The 23,225-nt window shown below is 32.3% G+C and overlaps 3 protein-coding genes across 3 annotated transcripts in view; 2 read left to right on the forward strand and 1 right to left on the reverse strand.

Annotated features, from left to right (window-relative positions):
* Positions 1-23,225, reverse strand: part of LOC130445025 (hemicentin-2-like) — a 517,421-nt gene that overhangs the window by 364,887 nt on the left and 129,309 nt on the right. The gene's annotated exons all lie outside the window — the stretch shown is intronic.
* LOC130445028 (putative tricarboxylate transport protein, mitochondrial) lies at positions 3,540-4,484 on the forward strand. Its single transcript, XM_056780499.1, has one exon. It carries the CDS (start codon positions 3,540-3,542, stop codon positions 4,482-4,484), a length of 945 nt encoding a protein of 314 aa, XP_056636477.1.
* Positions 9,411-20,177, forward strand: LOC130445027 (cytochrome P450 6j1-like). The gene is made up of 5 exons (XM_056780498.1): positions 9,411-9,526; positions 12,110-12,944; positions 17,047-17,262; positions 18,846-19,103; positions 19,954-20,177. Exons 1-5 carry the CDS (start codon positions 9,524-9,526, stop codon positions 20,136-20,138), a joined length of 1,497 nt encoding a protein of 498 aa, XP_056636476.1. The 5' UTR covers positions 9,411-9,523; the 3' UTR covers positions 20,139-20,177.

Raw genomic sequence — 23,225 nt, forward strand, 5'->3', positions numbered from 1 at the left:
CACCCAATAAGTCGTGTGACTAACTAAGAGCAATACAATCATTCCAATACTTCTTTAACTTCTCGTGCTTGTAGAAGGATTTGTCTTTTGCCTCAAAATAGGCTTCAATTTCGGCAATTTCTCCTTCATTTCAGCTGAATTTCTTGCCGGCTAGCATTGTTTTGAAATCATTGAAGAGCCAGTAGTCAAAGGAGGGCAGATAAGGACTATAAGGTGGATGAGAAAGCAAAATTTAACCATCGTTGCCATCGATTTGTGAATCAGTACATTGTCTTGGTGAAACAGTGGTTTTTTTCTTCGCTATATGAAGCCGTTTTTCTTCGATTTTGGATTCAAACGGTCCAACAACTCTATGTAGTATTTGTTATTGATTGTCTCTCCCTTTTGGGGATAGTCGATGAACACTATTCCAAGTTCATTCCAAAATATTCAAGGCCATTGCCATTGGACGCTTCGGACGTGGTTCACCGATTCCAGTCCCCTCAGGTGATGATCGTTTTGACTCCAGAGTGAAGTGATGGATTTATGTTTTATACATTATCATATATTGACGTAAACATTCTGATTTATTACTTGTAAACATAGCCTGCTCTGAATCATCAACACGTTTTTGATCGACTGTGAGTAAACCTTAACCTAACCATTTTGAAAAAACACACTGCCTTCTGATATCTTCACGGCCTCAGCTATTTGGGGACTTTTCTTATGGTTTCTGGAGTAACCACCTCAATTAGACCACCAGAACGTTCACTATCATCGAAGTCTGTACGACCACGTTTAAATTCAGCAAACCAATAACAAATGGTTCTTTTCGATGGAGTCCAGATAACTCTTTTAAAGCCATTGCTGAGCTTGTACAGTATTTCTTTCATTAAAATGCAATGATAAATTAACACACGAAATTTTTTTGAATCCAATGTTTTGAAAATAAAAAAAGTAGCTTCACTTAAATGGCTGTCACTTTTTTCTGTCGAATAGAAATGTCACGAAATTTTACACATAGTCTTTTGAAAGTTGGTACTAAATAAACGCCATATGGATTTGACAATGGCAGCGCCATCTGTGTGTCAGTCTTACAACTTAGATGTATTACGTATACTCTGGGGATTGTTTCTAGTAGCATTACAAAAAAGTATAATTGTTGCCGATAATAAATATTCTCTTTGTGAATTAGTTGCTTCAATCGTCCCCAAAAATGGTGATCAACGGGATTGAGATCAGGGGGTGTGGAAAACCATGAAATAGGACATTTCCATCCAAATCACCGGTTATCATAAACTTTATTTAGATGTCGTATAAGTGCCAGTAAAAAGTAAGAGGATGCCCCATTATACTGACTATTTCCTTCGAAAAATTTAAGCCAACCAAAAAGCTGTAATATTTTATGTTTACCTAGCAACGATCAAATTTCAGCGATAATACTGCACTAGTGCAAATTATCGATAACCTAACCAAATTTTCGTCTAGGATTAATAAACATCATTTGGTTTTAATTTTATATTTTAAGAAAAGGAACAATTATTGTTTATTTTAAATTAAATTTTTCTCAGGAAATAGTCTGCCAAAATGCCCTCTCGTGTATGTCAAATTGTCTCATAATTTCATGTCGTGCGCATTCGCGCACTCGAGAAAATTAAATTATCGACAATTTGACATGCACTCGGGACATTAATATTGAAAATACATTCCTTGGATGACAACGTTCACATTGGTAAGCAAATTATCACCCAAAAATATCCTTGTGCTTGAGTCCATAGTGTCTTTAATCCAACATTACCCAATCGTTCATAATGATCAACAAACATCCGCTTCACCAGAGGATTGTTATACGGATGTAGAATTTGTTTTGTGAATGACTTGATATCATCCCTCTCAGCAACCTTTATAACGTCAGTTTTATCCCTAAATGGGTGAAAGTTACAAATCATTGTAGCTTTCAAAGAAACTTCAATGCAGAGATCTCGCTTTTAAATCTGCCCGTTACGTTGATTATGACAGTTGAGGACAAATCTTTTCATGAAGGTTGAGCTTTAAAGTTCAACTTTAAAGGTGCGTCATCTTTGTAATTGAATTGTTAATTTACATTGATATTTTCTACGATATTTTTCAACATCACTTCCAAAAATTCGTCATATTCTTCATTATATGAGTCTCTGGATTTTTTTCTAGCAGGTTATGTGCTGCTCTTCCAGCTTCTTTAGAAGTTTAGTCGGTAATTTTATCATGATAAATTTCTAATTTTAGATTTATTGTTGTTATTTACTGTTACCTACCATCAATAACAACGTGGAAAATAATAACGTCAAGGTGATGTCACAAGTACAAATGGAAATTTACTATGTCAATTCAATTAAAAAAAATAATTATTATACACAACAAGCTGGCACAACATAAAAATTAGTATGTGACACAGATTATGATAAAATAATGCAAAAAATTCGTAAAAGGTATTAGATATGTTCATATACAAAAAAAAAAATAAAATGACAAAGTTAAAACGTAATCAACGTTTCTTCCTAATAGTAAGCAAGGTGTTCCTCACGTGCACTAAACAATCTATTAGACAAAAATTTATTTCTTACAGGTGTCCTGTTCACTCTCTGACATAGGCTTGGTTGATGATAGACCTGATTTACAGAGTTTTTGATTATCAAGACAGGTGACTCAAGAGGCTATTTCATTAATCTACTTCTTCCAATTTACCTTCCTTTTAACTGGTTATCCATAAACTTACGAACAGACCATCACGTTGTGGTGCCCATATTATTCAAACTTAACGCTTGGATCCAAGTTTTCCCTATTATTTGAATTCGGAAATCATTTAATTGAGTCCGGAAACACTATCAAACGAAAATGTTTCAATTATCGCTGAGCACTTGATTTCCCGCGAAATAAATAAGAACCAAGGAATCTTCCTCTGATGATTTCCATATAAAATTAAATCCAGTGGTAATGTTCTAAGTGGCAACAAGAACATTTGGACTTTCATCACAATGACTCATGAACATTTCACAAAATTTCAAACGTCTGTACATATGATATCCTGAGAATTCATAACAAGTTGAACTTTGTTTTGGTGCAGTTTTTCTTATTGCGAAAACTTTACTAGAAACGACTAAGTGACAATTTTTTTAAACAATTCCGGTCTTAGTTATGTGAGGGTTGCTTTCTAGAGACAGCAAAGTATCTTGCTTTGCATCATTTGCTTTCTCCTGGTCTCCTAGATTCGAAGTCCATATTCCACTATCATTAGAACTTCTGTTCTGTGTCTATATCCTCGGCGATTTACGACTTGTCAGATTGTTTGACGATAAAAGTATAATTATTAAATCAGTACATTATATACATAATTAACTTTAGTGGAGTATGACATAAGAGAGTGATCTGTCATTTCAAATTTATTTGCTCCAGTTATTCCACGGACAATCTGTGTTTTGGTGAAACTGACATTGATGTCAAGATAACCTCAATATACTCCGCATTTCTCTAAATTATTCAATCAATCAGAAATTAAGATTTTTTTGTTATTCTTGATGAATATGGATAAAACCAAACTATTCAAAGACCCTTTCGTAAGACCGTGGCTGAAAAATAATGGAGTAGCAGCATCCACTGGATCTGGAAATGTTGGACTAAAAGGAATCGTAGCTGGTGGAATAACAGGAGGTATGGAAATATGCATAACGTATCCAACAGAGTACGTAAAGACACAGTTACAATTAGATGAAAAAGGTGATAGAAAAAAATACGACGGTATAATCGATTGCGTTAAAAAAACTGTAAAAAAAAACGGAATTTTCGGTTTGTACAGAGGTCTTAGCATATTAATATATGGATCCGTGCCTAAAGTCGCTGTGAGATTTGGAGGATTCGAAACATTCAAAAGTTACATGCAGAAAGAAGATGGGACTTTATCACCAGCTGGAAGGTTATTGTGCGGATTAGGTGCTGGAGTATGTGAAGCAATTTTCGCCGTTACCCCAATGGAAACAATCAAAGTTAAATTCATAAACGATCAACGTTCCGAGACACCTAAATACAAAGGATTATTTCAAGGACTGGGGGTAATTGTTAAAGATGAAGGTTTCGGTGGATTATATAAAGGAGTTACAGCAACCATTATTAAACAAGGTACCAATCAAGCAACAAGATTTTTTGTAATGGAAACATTGAAAGATTCCTATAGAGGAGGAGATCCTGATAAAAAAATCCCAAAGTTGTTGGTAGGTCTGTTTGGTGCTTTTGCAGGAGCTTGTTCAGTATATGTTAATAATCCAGTCGACGTCGTTAAAACTCGCATGCAAGGCTTGGAAGCTAGCCGATACAAAAATACATTGGATTGTGCTGTTCAAATTTTGAAAAATGAAAGTCCTAAAGCATTCTACAAAGGCACAGTACCAAGATTAGGTAAAGTATGTCTTGACGTCGCTATCACCTTTATGATTTACGATAGTTTCATGGATCTGTTCAAAAAAATTTGGTAGCAATTTGTACGAGATATTTATAGCAGGAATGTCAATATGGGTATATTCTGCATCGAATTATTGTTCGTTCTTCTTCATTATTGTAATGGTGATAATACAATTTTATTTTCAAACATGGACTTGAATCCATTAAACAACGCTGTAGCTTCTAGAAGATAATATTATTTGTTCAAATAGTACCAATATATTTCTATCTATGCATATTCCACATTTTTGTAATTGGAAATTACCACAAAAAGAGAAAAACGCCAATAAAGACTATATTCTGGTAAATTAGATTGCTGCAGTACTATTAAAAAAATTATATCTTTTGTTAAATACTGGTAATAGACTTTAAAATATATTGAGTTGTTTTTTTAATTGTTCAATTTGCAAAACTATCGGGAAAGAATCTCATAGTTTTTTGTGTCAATGGCGAAAATGAACGCCAATAAATTGAGTAACCATTGCAAAATGATGAGATTATTATCGAGTACCTGATTTCTTAAATAAGTTATCTTGGTAGATGGTTTGGTATCTTGGAAAAATATATTCAAAATAAAAGTTTGCATGACTGACATAATGAATGCGAGAATTTGTCCAGCTGCCCATTCCAACTACAAACATGTTTACTGAGGTTTCTCTTAGATCACTGTTAGATAATTTTTTTTGTGTAATAAGAAGCTTATTGGCATTTCAATGTAGAATGAATTTATCTCAATAAACCTGGGTAGAAGCCTTTAAAAATGATAGTAGAATGAAATCCATTGGAAAAGGAGGAGAATAAAATGAAAATAGAGGTCGAGAAGGGAAAGAAGGTGGGTTTTAAGGGTAAGAAATTGTTTATCTTGATTTGCGGCAAAACTACAAGAGCAGGTATAATTATTGACAGCGATTCACTGACCACTTCTTCACTTCGTTACGTACTTAGATTGAACAAATATTGAGGTAAGGAATTTGTTTACTTTACTGAGTGAATTTTTGTGACATCCATAATGCAATGGAAAGAGACTTGCATAATATCAAGCGACGTGTAATATTCATCTATGGAATTTTTTTTTCCCCACATGAAATTGCATGCAATTCCTTGCACGTTTTTTTGCTATTGTCTTTCTTTCCATTGTATCAAGGTTGCCAGAAATGAAAATTCCATCGGTAAAGTAAACAATTTCCTTACCTCATATTCCATTTGATATTTTGTGGGAGGTTTGGAAATGAAAATAACACAACTAAGTAAAATAAACTCCTGAGGAAAACAAACCATAAATTTATTAAGAAATCCTCTTCTCCCTAGAATTTCAACTAGCACGCAATAAAAATAGCATGTGCAAAATCTTGCTTGAAATAGTTAGCTGCACTTTATCTGTGCATACTTTTGATGAAGAAAAATCACGTATTGCATTCCATTGCACGTTTTTTTGTATCATGTCAAGCGGCTCTTGATAAATAACAATCAAGATATCCCGGATTTTATTCCAAAATTTATATTTCATGCAAAAAATGCAAAAATACATATCAGGACTCAAAATTGAACCATCAACTTTTGACACTCAATATGCATCATTTGTTTAGGATTAATTTTACTAAGATCCCTTTTTTAAAGTAATTTTGATTTTCTTTTGAATACGAAGACAAAACGAAGCAAACTGAAAATCTTTATATAGAATGCGCGAAAGTTGTATATGGTAACATAGTTATTACATAATATTTTGATTTAGATAGGTGATTAATTCCTTCAACAATAATTCTGAGTGTGTTTTGACTGGAATTATTTCATTCAATAATTATAAATAACATGTATTTGAGAAAAATATTGTTTTCAATGATAATAATACCATTTAATTAGTGTTATCGTAATTTAAATATGTGTTGAGAAGAAAAATAAGCCGAAACTGAAAGATTTCATATATTCTTAATAGCATTAAAACGGGAGACAGGAAGAGTTGCTTTGGAATTAAAAGAAGTCAATTTCGGCAAGACGACGGTGGACTCGAAACAATTACGTCCGATCTGCAATAATTAGTCAGGTTTATCTTAAACTAAGACACCAAAGTCATCAAGATCTTTCAGCTTGACTTGAAAACTGTACAACAACAACTGTAAAAAATTTGTTACAACGTTTATTCAGTTCATGAACCCATTTAGGTTAGGAGTGCCTAAAGACCAATTGGTAAATATTTCATCAGGGAAGTCCGCATCACCACCAGTAGAAGACTTTTTGTTAAATGTGGAAACTAATGGGGATAGCTTCCGGAAAATATTTATTTCTGAGTGTCAATCTGATATAGGACGATTTGGAAAAGCCATTAACAAAACTGCTATTAATAATTATTCTAATGATAGTGGAAAACTTCAGGAAGTAAAAATTTAGAAGGATTTTTTGGACGAATCTTAATGTATTACAAGATTGACTTGTCAAAAATATTGTGCTACTCGATTACTTCAGTACCACTGTTAATGTACCATTTGGATGGAACCATTTGTACGACTGATAAATCTGATTTGATGAAATGCTTAGAAAAAGAAGTTGAGCATGAAGAGCCACCTTAAATTGATATTTTAATAACTGATTCTAGTTACACACAATGAAAAATATTCCCAAAAAATTTGGAGGCATTTCTAAAAAAATGCTGCAAATGGTAACTCAATTGAAAGCGTCAAGAATTGATGTTGTCTTTGATCGGTATTTCACACCATCGTTAAAAGATTATGAACATTCTCAACTGTTAGAATCTGCAGAATTGGAATACACTATAAATGGACTTGAGCTTGTGATTTCTCCAAAGAATTGAGTTGAATTTTTTCATTTCACATTGGGCTACTGATGAAATGGTGCAATATATAGGCAACAAAACTATAAATATTAATTTCAGAAAGTGCCATTCCTTTATTATTAATGAGGCTAAAAAACTATGTCAAATATCGTTGAGGAATTGTCTTGTCCGGAACATAAAGAAGCTGATACTGAACTGGGTCAAATGCATCGTCTAAATGATGAATGACACGTATGGATACTGACAGAAACTGGAAATATTTTGAGGTTTGTGGACTTGACAAACATACACACATACACGCAAAATAAGGAGAATATGTTTGTATAAGTTTACCTGGACTACATGTAATCACAGGATGTGATTAAAATCCTGCATCTTTCAGGAACAGAAAATTAAAGTTACATAAACAATTCCAGGAAGCTTTCATCAAATTTGATGGATGCAAAATTATCGAAGATCGCGAAAAGAAAATCGTGTTTTCAATATTATGTGCTATTTATACAACGTTGGCAATTAAATTGATGTTGATGCTGCTAGGATGTAAAGGTTTATTGATTTATATAGATGCAAATCAAGTTTTTATTAAAAAAATTGCGAAATTTCAATGCTAGTAGATATTACCTTGCAAAAGTGAGCTACTACAAAACATTTTGCGAGCAAATTACATATGTAGTATATAGAACAATGCCCACGTGAAAAACCCTACAACATATGAACCAGTAAATAAAGGTTAGATTCTGGACAATGACCAATTCTATTTTAAATGGTTTGGAGACGATCAACTACCGAATGATGTCTCTACAACCGTTACCAGGTATGTAATAATCATTTTCTATTATTTTATATAGATTTGTGACTGTTTGAAATTGAATTCACTAGGTTTTATTTTACTATTGTCGAAACAGATAGAGAAGACGACATTGATAACGATCAATCCTCGGAATATGGAGAAATTTATGAGAATTATTGAATACTTAGTTGAAAAAAGTTATTATTTTTATATGTTTTTGTTTAAAAAAATTCCACTTTCGTATAATAAACTTTAAAATTTCAATTGAATTAATTATAATAAACTCAATAAAAATAAGAAATATGTAAGTGATTAGATTTTGATATGATTGATATTTGCTTATAAAATTTTTACTGATTATAGATTGGAAAATTTATTATTCGGGTAGTAATAATTTTATTTAATTAAATTTTCCGATAAGTTATGAAAAAAAAATCACTAAACGATTCGGTATAAGTGATAGATTATGATTAGTGAAAGATCGCGATGGATAAAACGCTCTGTATCACTAGCTGCTTATGATCCACACTCTCGCCACTATTAGAAACTTTCAATGCGCCTTGCAGGGATGGTAGAACTCACAAAACTGTCTGGCTACTGAGGAAACATTGTTTAATAATTTTATGAATAACATATATGAAATTAATCTTTATATAAGGTCACTATAATTACAAAACATTATAGTTTAGGGGTGTTCGGCAGAGGGTTGTTGCCATACTATGTGTCTGGCAATGAGCATCGCGAGCTTTAATGCAATTACGAATAAAATACAAAAAAATTCAGCTTGATAAATTGATAAATTCGAGATGAGATTTTGCATATCTTTGTTACGTTACCTATTACCTGCCAAACGAACCACGATCCATGTTTCATAAGTGAACATCATTCTTACCTGTGCTAGGGATAAGGGAAAGTCTGAAATTCTTAAATTATTAGATATAGTACATTTGGTGTTCAATATTGCCACATTCCCACTAAGAAAACGCTCATAAATTAGTTGGAAAAACTTAAATTTATACCGTCTATCATAATTGTGATTTTCGATAAATCTTACAATTTTCGAAGAAAATTCAAATTAGAATATTTTGATTTTGACTGTGAATAATTTTTTCATCACACATGGTATCAATGGGTACTATTTGAACTTTATTTATTGAAATCTATATTTTGTCTGGAATGATAGCCTATAAACATTATGGAACTTTTTGGCTTTTTGTACTAGTCAGTCAATAAGAAAAATTCCCAATAATTTTTGATCAAATTGAATTAAATATTTTTAATGTAAAGAAAATTTCACTTTCTAAATATTTTCGCAGCCAACAAAATACTCATTGAACACGATAAGACCGAACTAAAATTTGGTTGATAGAACACGTATTAATTATATACGAATATATAAGTGATATTATTTTCATGAAGGTTATTTTATTTTTCTATTTAGCGTAGATCGGTAGTACCATCAATTAAGTGTTTATTACTACCAATAGAAAACATATATGGTGAGTTTTTAGTAAAAATAATCAACATTGAAGTTTATTCAAAGATATTTATAAAACTGGGATTATTCCAAGTGCTGGTTCAGCGATGTAGAGCTATAAAAGACGTGTTTATATTTGTGCGTTCAATAGAGTGAGACATGATAATGTACCATTAGATTAGATTAGATTATAATTAGACCAAGTAGAAACCTGAGAACTGTAATAAGTACTAAATAGCCGGTATTAGAACATGCACACATTTTCGTGTAATAAAAGACGATTCCTGGTAATTTTCTATAGGAGGTTGGTACCCCTGAATAACCTCTTCTTGAGGTTGGGAAAGCCTCGACTGCCAGGGTTATTCAGACTGTTTTTTTGTGATTATCCAGCTCCCTATTTATCTATGGTTCATATTTGGTTATATTTACGTTGTAGACTTGCAATTACTGACCAAGTTTCATATTGACAGCTGACCGGACGTATTATTCGGTCACGCGTGAGGGTTGTTTGAGGTTATTTCAATTTTAAGATATTATTTACAATAAAATAATGAGTTTATCGACAAAGTAAATGTAGTTATGATATATGGACGAAATATACAAATGTACAGTTAAGATATTTCTTGGAAATATTATGAATGGATGGTTCAATATATTGGAATTATTATGTGTCACTATCTAAAGAGGTAAATTATTTATGGTGGTAGAGACCACGTCCCGCAATTCTGGTGGTGTAAATTGAAGTTCTTCACTTGTTTACAGGATGAGCTTTTTCTGATGCAAGCAAACTTTTAAATCCAAATAATATTTCCAAAGTGAACTGTCAAACATGAATCAGTGCTACCAACCAACCACCTACGTTACGTTGTGATTTCCTTGATTTATATCTTAACCATTTTTCTATAAATAGTATAAGGCACTCGTAAGGCAATTCCAGCGTTTCTTCAGCCACACACGCTACGCACTCTATGTTGAAAAATTTTTCATTTTATACAGGGTGTGTATAAAAAGTGTTCAAAGTTTAACTTCATAAATATCAAATTCCTTCATTTTTTCAAATAGAACCACCCGGTTTTTTTCTATTTTAATGCATCCAGGAGTTAAAAATAAGGCAAATTCATGTATACTTTCCTATATCCAAACCATACCGTTATCCAGATATTAAATGGTTTTTGTAAATTTTTAGAGATGCGGGTGTTGTCTAAATTTTATTTTGACCCGTTGATACAAGCACTAAGAATAAGTATTTATTTTTTCGCACGTATTTACCTGAATATTAAGTACAATAATCAACTAACATGGCAGAAGAAGAGGCTGCAGAAGTAGAAGAACTACTACAGAAAGAACCAACAGCTCGTTGAAAAAGAATCACCTCCCAAAAGTCGGTCAAGATTGAATGAATACGGAATTTTTGTATTACAGCGCAGCTTTGAGAGTTCTGGAACCAATATTAACTCATGAAAAACATAGAAAATTGATTTTACCGTGGGTGAAGACCAGAATATTCTCCCTAGAGAATATCTAATCTAAGTGGGTGTCTTGGGGGACGCATCATACGACAAAAATAATGGAAAACATTCTTAAGGATAATAATTTTTGACATTTTTTTTAATTGAAAATTTCTTGTAGCGTTATAATTACAAACCTATGGATTATACAGAAAAAAGTTTCAAATAAAAAAGATGGCAAAAGTTATCATCTATAAAAATGATCCTAAATATTTTTGTCGTACGATGCGAGGTTCGCGATATATTTGATAAAACGTGTTTTTCAATATAGTGGCTGACGTGGGTGCCCCCCCCCCATGATGCTCAGTTAGATTTACAATTAGGAGATACCCCTGAAAATATTCGGAAAAAATTAATTCTAGAACTTAGCATTTTGACCCACTTTTTCGTTCTGATACTTGGCTTGATAAGTATAGAGGAGATGTAGGTATATAAGGGGCGAATCCATTATACGAGGGTCGTATCATATAAAAAAATATAGTCCAAAAAAATCAAAAAAAAACACGTTTTTATAGAAATAGGGGCTCTTTGTTCCATCGAGCGGCCAAACGCTTTTTTCACAATGATACTATTTTCATTCATTATTGTTTTAAGCTTATTTTAAAAATTATTTTCAACTTTTACTATGATGTGCAACGTGTAAAGTGTTTTCAGTTCTTTAAAACTATGTTTATTTCTACATGGTTCTCGCAATTTTAATTTCCTCTAAAACACTTATTTATTTTTATCCAAACAAGAGTTGTTGTCTTCTTTGCTTGTTAATTATCCAATTAAAACTTTATTCTATACATATAATTGGAATACTTTATTGGCAATGATACCATTTCTTTGACCTATGTTCTAATTTCAAGAGAAGCACTACTGCGAATCCCTCATTTTTAGTAATTTCTACAGTTAGATTGGACGGAAGCAAATTTTATTCCATGATTATCAATTTTTAATACTAATTTCTAAAAATGAAGTTCCAGAAGTGGGAAAAAGAAAAATTGTACGTCTCGGATCCATCAAAGACCAAGAAGATTCGCTTTAATAATCTCGTATTTGCATAAATACAAATCTTAAACTGATGTTGAATTGAATTTTATCATTTTTTACAGATGATCACAATATTGTTGTCGGCAATCGTAATAGCAGCTCTGAGCATCTTGATACACAAGCATTTACAAGTATATACTTATTGGAAAGATAGAGGAGTACCCTACGTGAAACCTATACCGATATTTGGAAATATGTACGATGTAGCTCTATTCATCAAACATGTAGGAGAAGTGATTGTACAGATTTACAATGAAATCGATGAGCCATATGTTGGTTTCTTTTTCATGGATCAACCGGTTCTAATGATACGATCACCCAAGATCATTAAACAAATACTGATCAAAGATTTTAAAAATTTCAGAAACAGGAGTATCGCTCCTGCTCGACACAGCGATATATTCAGAAATTTTTTACTGATGGCCGAAAGTAACAGATGGAAATATCTTCGGAATCAGTTGACGCCGCTATTCACCTCTGGTAAATTGAAAGGAATGATACATACCATCAACGAAGTCAGTGATAGACTTACGGAACAAATAGCGAGGAGCGATGGTCCTTTAGATACTAAAGAAGTTTATACGAATTTCATTACTGAAGCTGTCGGACAATGTTTTTTCAACATTGAAACTAAATGTTTGGGAGATGAAAAAAGTATATTCAGGGAAATATTGAGGCTTTTATTTCACCCTTCGCATAAAACTTTGCTTATCCAGTTCATATATTTCGTGAGAAGCAAATGGGTGGACATATTAAAATTGGATTTTGTAGATAGCGACGCTATAAAGTTTCTTGTACAAGTATTTTCAGAAGCTGTAGCCCTAAGAAAAGTTCCAAATGAGAAAACCAAAGATGTTATTGATGTGATGATAAAGAATAGAGATGCGGAAGATTTTGGTAAGTCAATTGCATGTTCATTTAAAAATTCATTCGGCTAAAACTTGGAAACATAATAGATAATAGATTGTTCATCGATAAAGGTCAAAAAAGGTGAGTAATAAACACTTTGGAATATAACTAAAAAAATGAGATTAGTAGGAAGGATTAAGAAGCAAAAAAGGAGATGGATAGGTTATACATTACGAAAAATAGCAACAAATATAAATAGAGAAGCATTAAATTATAATGCAACAGGCAAAAGACAAAAAGGCAGGCTTGTACAAACACGGAGAAGAACTATTGGAAAAGAGCTGCAACATATAAACTTAACATAACAAAATTTGACGGAACACTTGAAACTACTCATCAAAATAGCGTTCTCATCGTTTTATTATAGCTGCTGAAACACCGACACCAACCTGAGGCTGATCTCAACGACTCAGAGCAAAAATTGAAGGACTAATGAGGAAATGAAATACTATTAGCAAGATGAAAATTTCTGAATCTTTCGTGATAGGTTGTTGCAACAAGTATTGTAAGTGTATAGTTGAAATAAATAATGCTTACATTTGAACATTCAATGAAGCTTGAAACTGCAGACTTTTGTAAATTACAAAATTAGGGATTCAAAATCAAGTTGTTCAATTCGAAAAAATACTTAGGATTTCAAATTAAAAGAAATTTGATTAACTGTTTCTTAGCTGTATCAGTGATTTACAGAGGTACTTTTTCTTTGGTTGCATTCTGAGCGTATGCATTAAAAATGCCTTAGAATTTGTCTCGGTGCAATGAAATCAACAACAGTGATTCAATTATTGGCAGAATGTAACAAACCTCCTTTGTTTATACGGCGGCAATCAGAAATATTTAATTAAACTTAAAACCCTCAGGGCAGACACGATAAACAATTTATGTAGTATATCGATATTGGAGGATTAAAAAAAAACACCCCCACTTGCAGAAGCCTTCATTCAAACCAATAAATTCAATATTGCATACAAAACCAACAGAACTTTATCGATATTTAATATTTCTTATCAAGCTATATTTAAAGTCCACAAGTTATAATCCCTAATTATAAGGAATCTAGTCGCATTAACTCAATCCTGTTAAAATCCATACTAGCAGAGTTTGCTGACAAGACCATGATATATACTGATGGATCTAAGACGAGGTTTGGAGTTGGATGTGCAGTACATATTCAGAATACAAAGCAATTTATACGAATCAAATTACCCGATATTTTTAGCATATATACTGCGGAGCTGTATGCTATCTTACAGGGTCTTTTCTGGTTGAAACAAATAAAAATGATGTGGATGTGATGTTATTTGACTCTAGATCAGCACTGTATGCCACAAAAGAAACTCATCTCCTACTTTATATGATATCAAAACTATATAATTAAATTTGTTTGTGACATTCATTTGTGTTAACATGTTGGAATACATTGTGATGATCGATTAAGAAAAGATTCAGTACTAAATGGAGTTTTTTGTAACGTATATTCAGGAAGAGATGCGATCAATTCAATACAAGATAAAATGTACGTATCCTTGCAGAAACGCTAGGATAATGGTTCCCGATCCTCAAATAAGATCTATCTTGAAATTCATCCTACTTTACCCTCACCCCCGAATTATATTTTAAAATACACAACTTAGAAATTTTACTCTGCAAGTATACTACTTAGAATGAAGACTGGTCATGAGATATTCCTCCCATTTTGCCAGGCTGGGTATTATACAATCATCAGTCTGTACCTGCGATGATAATTCTTGTGCTGATCAATCACATTTTTTCTGATGCAGCAATCATATTCATAAGACAAACAATTTGTTGCAGTTACATGTTAAACAAAACTCCCACCTACCTCTCAACCTCACACACCTTTTAAGCATTGATAACCGATCAACTTCAGATCTATTAGTACCTAAATTTTATCAAGAATATTAAAATTAATAAGTAGTATCATTGAAAAATTCTGTGGCTGATGGACTTTCTTCCAAGTCATTTCCTTTCACACACACACGCACACGGGGTCTAATGTTCGTAACAAAAGTGTCCAGTAGTTTTTCGAACAAGTCTTCGTTGGTAAATATACGGAACATTTTCCGAGAGTTTCTGATCCTGTAACTCTTCTAATCCTTTTTCCTATTTCCACAATTTCGGCACCATGTAACAAAATTTTATACACTATGAATGTGTATGATGTTGGTACCATGGATATTTCTCAATAGCCTTCTTTGCTGCTTCTTTTCAGAAGAGCTGGAATTTTTGTGGGTCGATCATCGTATTGCTTTTTATGACTTTCAGTATAGTAGAAATGTACTGTTTGAGCCCATTGGGTGAAAAAAAGTACATCAAACAAAGGTGTAATCTAATCTTCAATATAATTATTCCTCACTCATTTAGAATAGTGTGTGTAATTAGGTCAAACTTCCATCATTTCGACAGTGGGACTGAATTTGGCTCTATTGAAATGAAAATTTTGCTTACTTTCGAGCATCACAATGAAACGATCATCAAATTCATCAAAAAATTATAGCATCTCCATACTTACTTAGGATATATCCACAACAACTCACTCCATAATCCGTTTATTAGAAATAAATGAAGGCTTTGATATTGAAATAGGAGTTTTGTGAAGAAAAAAGGCATGGAAAAGTATATCAGTTGCTCATTTCTACTAAAAACATAAAAAATCTTTTGAAAATATTGAAAAACTTCCTGAATTTTTAATGAGTTTTTCTGGAAGACGTCGTTACATTTCTTTACCGGCAACAATATTAAACGAAACTGAAAAACCAACTCCAAAGTACTAAATATAGTTTTGGAATCATTTTATGCTAATCACACTAACACAACGTAAAGTGTGAAATAATGAGATTACTCAAAATACTTTCTTTTGAGATGCCAATAGCCTCTTCTATGTTTCGAACTTTAATCAAGTCATAGTCCAGTACCATTTGGTGAACTTTTTCTATGATAACGCTGATTGACACAGTTTTTGGTCGTTTCAAATGCTCGTCCTCAATTCTGGCCACATTTGGATTCAGCTGATCAAAATTTCACGATAGTAATGATGGTGTAGAGTCTCTATACACACTTACTATACTTTTATTCGTGGAAGGCTATCTTGATCCTTCCAGTAGAGGAGATGGATCTATCTGCCAAATTATTACTGGGGTCTTCACTGAGATCATACTAAAAAACAGCCGAATTCGCTTTTTTAGTATGAACCAATACGATTTGTTTCAATGGTTTTATTCTGTAGCTCTGTTTGGTGATAAAATCGGAAGACCTCATAGTTTTATCTTCTTTGTATCATAGTAGATCTCTACAAGCATTTTTTCCAATGCCCAAGGAACACAGTTTCTGATCATATCAACTCAAGTTCTTCCAGGTCGATTCAGAAAGATGGATAAAAAAATATCATTTTTTAGTATTGGATGATGGACTTATTGCGCTTTAGTACTGAAAGGGTTAATAATTATGATATAATAGGAAATTTTGCGTAAATACCCAATAACTTGGCAACAAATTTCAAGAAAAATTACCCAGCCAAAAAGATGCAAAAATTTGTCCCAAAGATTGTACGCTATTTCAAGAAACATAATGTATTCATGTCTTATTTCCTATAGAATGGTACTCCATTTCATCATCACCTTTTATTTAGTTAGTTTTTGAATGCATTGGAAATAGAGACGCAGCCTCCAAGATCACCAGATTCAATTCTATTGAAATTATTTCTTAAATAACATCTTATATTGGACTGAGAACTTGAAAACATGTTTCACCTCACGTATTACGTATTTATTGTCTTAACTCTCATTCTTCACAAAAAGACGGTTCTGTTTCCGTGCGGACTAGTTAAATTACTCACTCTACATAAAGCCATCAGATAAGGAACAATACACGTTCTAATAATGGAGAAAACCATTTTTGCCTACCCAATTTCAACTAAACAACCGTTTATGAACGAGAAGTCGTGACAATTAAAAATTTATAAACACCTAATTCCATTTCTCCTAATATTACAAAGTTTCTTGGAATAATTATTCTGAGTAACTTCACGTTAGTATCACGAATATTTAGTCTAATTAGAGAGTTTATGTAGGCAAAATAGGTCATTTTGCGAGTGGCGTACAGTTCATGGTAGCAGGAATTGAAACCACTAGCACAGGTATGTCTTGGATGATGTTCGAACTAGCTTTTAATCAAAATATACAAGACAAACTACGCGAAGAAATCATTGAAGTTATAAAAAAACACGAAGGAAAAATTACTTGGCAAGCTATTCAAGAGATGAAATACTTGGATATGTGCTATTTAGGTAAGTCGCTTTTTTTTTAATAGAGATTTTTGACACTAAAAAGAGGAAGTTGAGATATATTTTCATGCTTTTGATCATCATTAGTAACTAGAACTATAGAAGTGGCAATTTAGGAGTTGATTTTTTTGGAAACAAAGAGTAATTTGTTTTTATATTCAATCCTCCTTATTTTTTCTTGCAATCTGATTATAAAGAGGAGAGAAAGGAGTTGAATTGATTTGATTGTTCGAAGATGAGTTATTGTACATGCTGTAATCCATATGTGTTAGGGCAGGGTCTTCATGTATTGATTGAATGTTAGGGGCCTCCAATTAATGGAATCTTGATAAAACCATATCTTCAACCTCACTGGTATATTTTCAGCCTAAATATTTAATATAGAACAAACAGTATTTAAAATATCGATAGTGACCTCCGACAACTTGTTGGTGACCGTAGTACGTATGCTTGATAACGATACAACTGTCCCTCCTCGTTCATTATACAGAATAAGATATTTATACAGAATATTAAGTACATTGACTTTACTTAAACGGATCTTATACACACATGTTATGTTTTAGTACATCGTCTCTGACGGGACGTGTTTGTTTATCGACTAGAATCACACGTTTTTTGATTTATCGTGGCCTACAACCTTCTAATTTAACAATCATGTAAAGCCTGAAACTATGAGAAAGAGAGCGGAAATCTATTTTTAAAAATGTGTTTGGAAAGCTAAAAGATAATTGAATCGACTACAGAATCAAATTTAGAAACGTCTAAGGAGTGGATAGTGTTGTATATGTTTTCAATTGATAAATTGTGAGGAGCTTGATTTAAAAAATGAGTTATGTAGAGGTAACTTGAAAACTTAGAAATCCATATGTACATTATTCAACCATCGATCTTCTTCTTCCTCTCTTTCAACTTCTTTTCAACTCTTTCTTATTCCTGTTTCCCATTTAACTTGCCATATACCTCACAGTCATTTTACTCCTGTTTTTCATTATCTTACCACCTTGTTCCCTTCCGGCCCTTCTATTTCATTAATTGTTTTTTTTTCTGTATACGCCATTCGTTTTTTGGGTACCATAATAATATGCATAATTTTTGTTCTTAATCATACTCATTATTCCAGTTGCATAAGTCATAATTGTCTTTTCATTTCAAGTTTTGTTTTTATTGTTATTTATTTCGTTCTAAATATTTTTGTATTTGCACGAAGTATATTTTTTGCAGTTAGTGTCTTTATTAAATTCTATTTCCATCGTCATCTTCATACCAAATTTTATATACTTCGTCTTTTGGCATATACTTTCGTACCTATTTCTCATTTTGCGTTCATCAATTCTTCTAACATCTCTTTCCAACTAATTTATCTTCTTTGGAGACTGAAGTTTTCAGTTTCCGAAAAAGAAAACTTTTGTTACTATTAATCCCTTCCTTTATTCCATCAGCATTCGCTGCAATATTTTTCTCGGCAATTGACATAATTCTTCTCTATATCTAATTTCCCTTGTTTCGAACTACATTTGTTTGGTGAAAACTAACTAACTAGAAACATTTATTGATAATGAATTCCATGATAACATTTTTTTTAGAAACTTTAAGAAGATATCCCATTGTACCATTTCTTGACAGAAAAGCAATCGAAGATTATAAGATCGAAGGGACTAATTTCGTTATTGAAAAAGGCACTGTAATTTACATTCCATTATTTGGATTATCATGGGATGAAAAATATTATCCAGATCCATATAAATTCGATCCGGAACGTTTCGCTAATAGCCCGCACGCCAATTTAAATGATGAAGGTCTGACTTATATGCCCTTTGGTGCCGGACAACGAATTTGTCTTGGTAAAGTATTTTCATTTTATTTCCACCGATTCTGAATGGGGAGTTTCTCCTAGAGATTTCTTGAAATAAACATAGTTTGAAGTTTCTTATTTAGAACTATAATTGAAATTTTTTTAAGCATCCCTGTCTTATTCACATCATTTAGAATTAGATGTAGTTTATGACAAATGACATAGAGGTATACTGAATATTAACATATTTCGATACAGACTTAAAGAAAAGCCGAAACGTCGATTTAATCTAGCTTTCAAAAATTATTAAAAAAAAACTAATTTTGAAACAGGACAGACCTAAAATCAAGAAGATTTAGAAACTTAAACATATTGTTACTTATAGTCCACAACTATCAACTACCAAAATCTTTTTTTATACGAAAAATGAAAAACAGATGAAGTGGTTGAGAAGCAGAAAACTCAGTTAATAATGTGATCAAATACATACAAGAGTAATAAACTGAAATTGATCACCTACAATAAAAATACTTTGCAGGATCTATCCAATAACAACTCCAAGCTATGATAAAATATATGAAAAGCGGTCGCAAACAGTTAGGACTTCAATCCACATAGTTTATCATTATTTGAAAAATACATTATTATTGATAGAACTACTAAACTATCACGGAAAATTGAACGTTCACTATTTATAAAATTGTATGTAAAAAGGACTTTGTTGATACAAACAGTTCAGCTACCACAAACTTATTTACAAATAAAATCTTTTCAAGTTGATCATGGTCTATTTTAAATTTTTATTTATTTGGATCTTATTTCAGAACGAATGTTTCTTAATATTTGTTTTCCATTATGGAAATTATGCAAGTGATTTTACTTGGTTTCTTTTTTTCCAGGAGAACGATTCGCAATTTTATCAACAAAATTAGTTGTAGTTAAAACTCTTTTGAAATACAAATTGGAAAGCTGCAATGAATCGCCTCCGTATCCAGTGAAGCTCAATCCCAAAACCACTTTTTTAGAATCTAAACAAGGGTTGAAGGTAAATTTTACCCCAATTAATGTCGATATAAGAGTATAATAGTTATTATTTCAAATAAATATACAATTTTTAACAAAACATTGATATTTTTTCATTCTTTTTCCGAAATATTGTATGGGTTAAAAATGATTTTCAGGTACCTTACCAATCAATCAATAAAGATATATAGTCAAAAAGTATTACTTGTTATGCCAGCTTGGAGATGGCGTCCGGTTATAAGGCTAATGATTAATCAAATTTCGCGTCAGTTTAAGTAGGGTATATTGACGAGCGAATCAGCCTCAGGTACTGGACACACAAACGAGCAAACGTGAAGCAACTCGTGTAGGAATTTTTTGCAGAAAAATAAAAACCTAGATAACTCCGTTTCAGCCGTTATGCCAGCTCTGCTGTATGACCTATTTCTTTGGCTTTGTTGATTATCGTCATATCATTAGATGTTATTGACAATGAAATCTTGATCATGCCGGTTATCAAAGAGCAAAAATGTCGTCACAGACATTCTCATTTTGTATAACATAAAAAGATCTTTACAGAGCTGGACTTAATATAACAAGCGAAGATAATTCCAGTAAAATTAAGTACAAATATGAATTTGTTGCTTCAAAGTTTTGTTTAAAACTAAAGAAATGCAGTAAAAATTACTAAGCACTTTTTAACGAATGTTACTCTTAAAGCTCAATAATCTTTGACAGAAAAAATTGTTAGCAACATTTTTTCTTGTTTTTGTTGCTATAATTTAGATACAAAACAGTGTATATTTCTTGAAAAATTCTGAAATTCTAGCTTGATAAGTTTTTCCCCTGTGGTCATTATATATAATTCAATTATTCTAAATCACTAGATTCATATTCATCCTCCTCAGAATCACTGTCGTTCAAATCAGTTACAAGTCTATTTAAAACTAGAAAATGCTTACATTGGCTTTTTGATATGATTTGTGGAATTTAGCCAAATTTCGGTGGTCTTCCATTATCAGGTCCACAACGGAAGAGACAATTTTAAAATATTAATTCTTGATTGTGTTTCAGTTGGGACCATATTAATTCGATTAGATTCAAAACTCAGTGATCTCAGAACAGAGTAACCTAACCATTCTTCTTGGCTATTTCGTCTACAGTATATTCTTTGACAATTATTTTTGTTTCTAAAACCTCTATGAGCTGATTCTTCGTAGAATGGTCTTCGAAATAAAATCTTGTTCAAACAGAAACTTGTATCTGGAATTTCACGAATTTCTCTAAATAGTAGAAAGTATACTGACTATGAAAGGTGAAAATTTAGAATTTGTGGAAAGTATTAAGTTTCAGGGCATTATCTTAGATAAAAAACTTACGTAGAAACAACTCATTAACCATCTCAAGAGAATCTGCCAAATCGGCATTAATTTATTAAAAACAATTGCCAGCCATAAATTGGGAGCTTAGCAAGAATCGACAACGGTTCCATGTAGCATGTGAGAAAACATATATTAAATAATTTGAAACATTGCAAAGTACTTAGAATCGCTACCGGCGCATTTCGAATAACACCGATTGAAATCTTTTGTGTCTCACCGTAGTATCACCCATCCGACTCCGAATAATCCAAATAAGTATGAACTATGCAACATCAGTCCTATCAAATGAAAAAAAAAACTTGTAAATCGAAAAATTAACATAGATCGCATTAAAACATCTATTCGAAAACAAACAAACAACCATTCCGTTCTAGGAAAGAAGTCGCCAATATACAAACACTCTAATACATGGATTACCAGATTTCTTTCCAATCAACATAAATATCACCCCTCCTTGGACAATCCCTATTCCCACAATCAACATCAACTTGAACTCCTTTACAAAAGAAGAAACAAACCGTTCTCTAATGACCTAGGAGATGAAGTAGTTGTAGAAAACGAAATACAAACATTTAAACTATCTCCACATAATAGCGTTCATATTGGAGAACTCTATGCCATATTCCAGACATTAATCATCGCTAAAAGAAATCAATACAATAGATTAGCTATAATTACAGACTCCATGAGCTCAATACAAACCATTCAACAACAAATACTCAATAGGTATCCTTAGTAAAACCCAATTACACCTTATCCACCAATCCAAGGCAAACGGATCAATAATTTGGTTCACATTACACGTAGGAAACAAAAAAGCAGACAAATGTGTCAAAGAAGCAGCAGATAAAGAATCACGCGAAGTGATAGCCAACGACTATAAAGGGAAAATCAAAACAAAAGTTCAGTGCATGTGGCAAAGTTAGTGAAACAGATCGCAGTCGATATAAAAATCTATAAAACCATCCGTCCAGCCATGGAAAAACAGTTTCAAAAATCATACGGTTCAAACAAAAATCGATCGTTCAAGACTAAAGTGACACACTCATATTTATTTAACCGAGAAAACCCACCAATACGTGACACTTTTAAAAAGAATCTGAACGTGAAACACTTGTTGAACTTTCAAATGTACAAAAACGAAAAACTAACTAACAATTTTCCAAACACCATAATTTCTCTACTTAACAATAATTGTAATACCACAAACTTAATCAAATGTGTAAAAGACACTCAACAGTATCATGAATTGTCGCTAATAATCTTGTGACAATCGCAAAATCGCAGCAGGTCAAATTTTTTTCAAAGAAAATTTAATTTTCTCAGGAAAATCGTAATCTCAGTACTTTGACAGACAGTAATCAGAATATCCGGGACAATCACTCGTCCAATCCCTCCAGGTCTAACACCCAAACGAGCTAGAGTAGAGTAGCTATCTCTCAGTAGCTTCTGTAGAATTTTTTATGGCGTCGATTGAATATCGTAATATTCGATGTTGTTGACGATAAAATCTCATTCATTAATGAATTACAGTTCTTCAATACAAAAATTTTGAAATTTATTATGTACCGATAACTTTTTCAATTGTCCTAACTGCTTTACTGAATATTTCTTGTTTTTAGTATTTCCTATTTTCTTTTACGTACACATTTATGTTGAATGTTGTTTCTTTGTTAGGTTGAAAACTTTTCAAACGCCCCTTGTAAAACGAGGATTAACTGTAAAATTTGGACTGAAATAAATTTTCATAGTCACTTCCATCTATCCAATCTGCGCTTCACTTCTAC

Source organism: Diorhabda sublineata, chromosome 6, assembly GCF_026230105.1.
Source record: "Diorhabda sublineata isolate icDioSubl1.1 chromosome 6, icDioSubl1.1, whole genome shotgun sequence".
NCBI lineage: Eukaryota > Metazoa > Arthropoda > Insecta > Coleoptera > Chrysomelidae > Diorhabda > Diorhabda sublineata.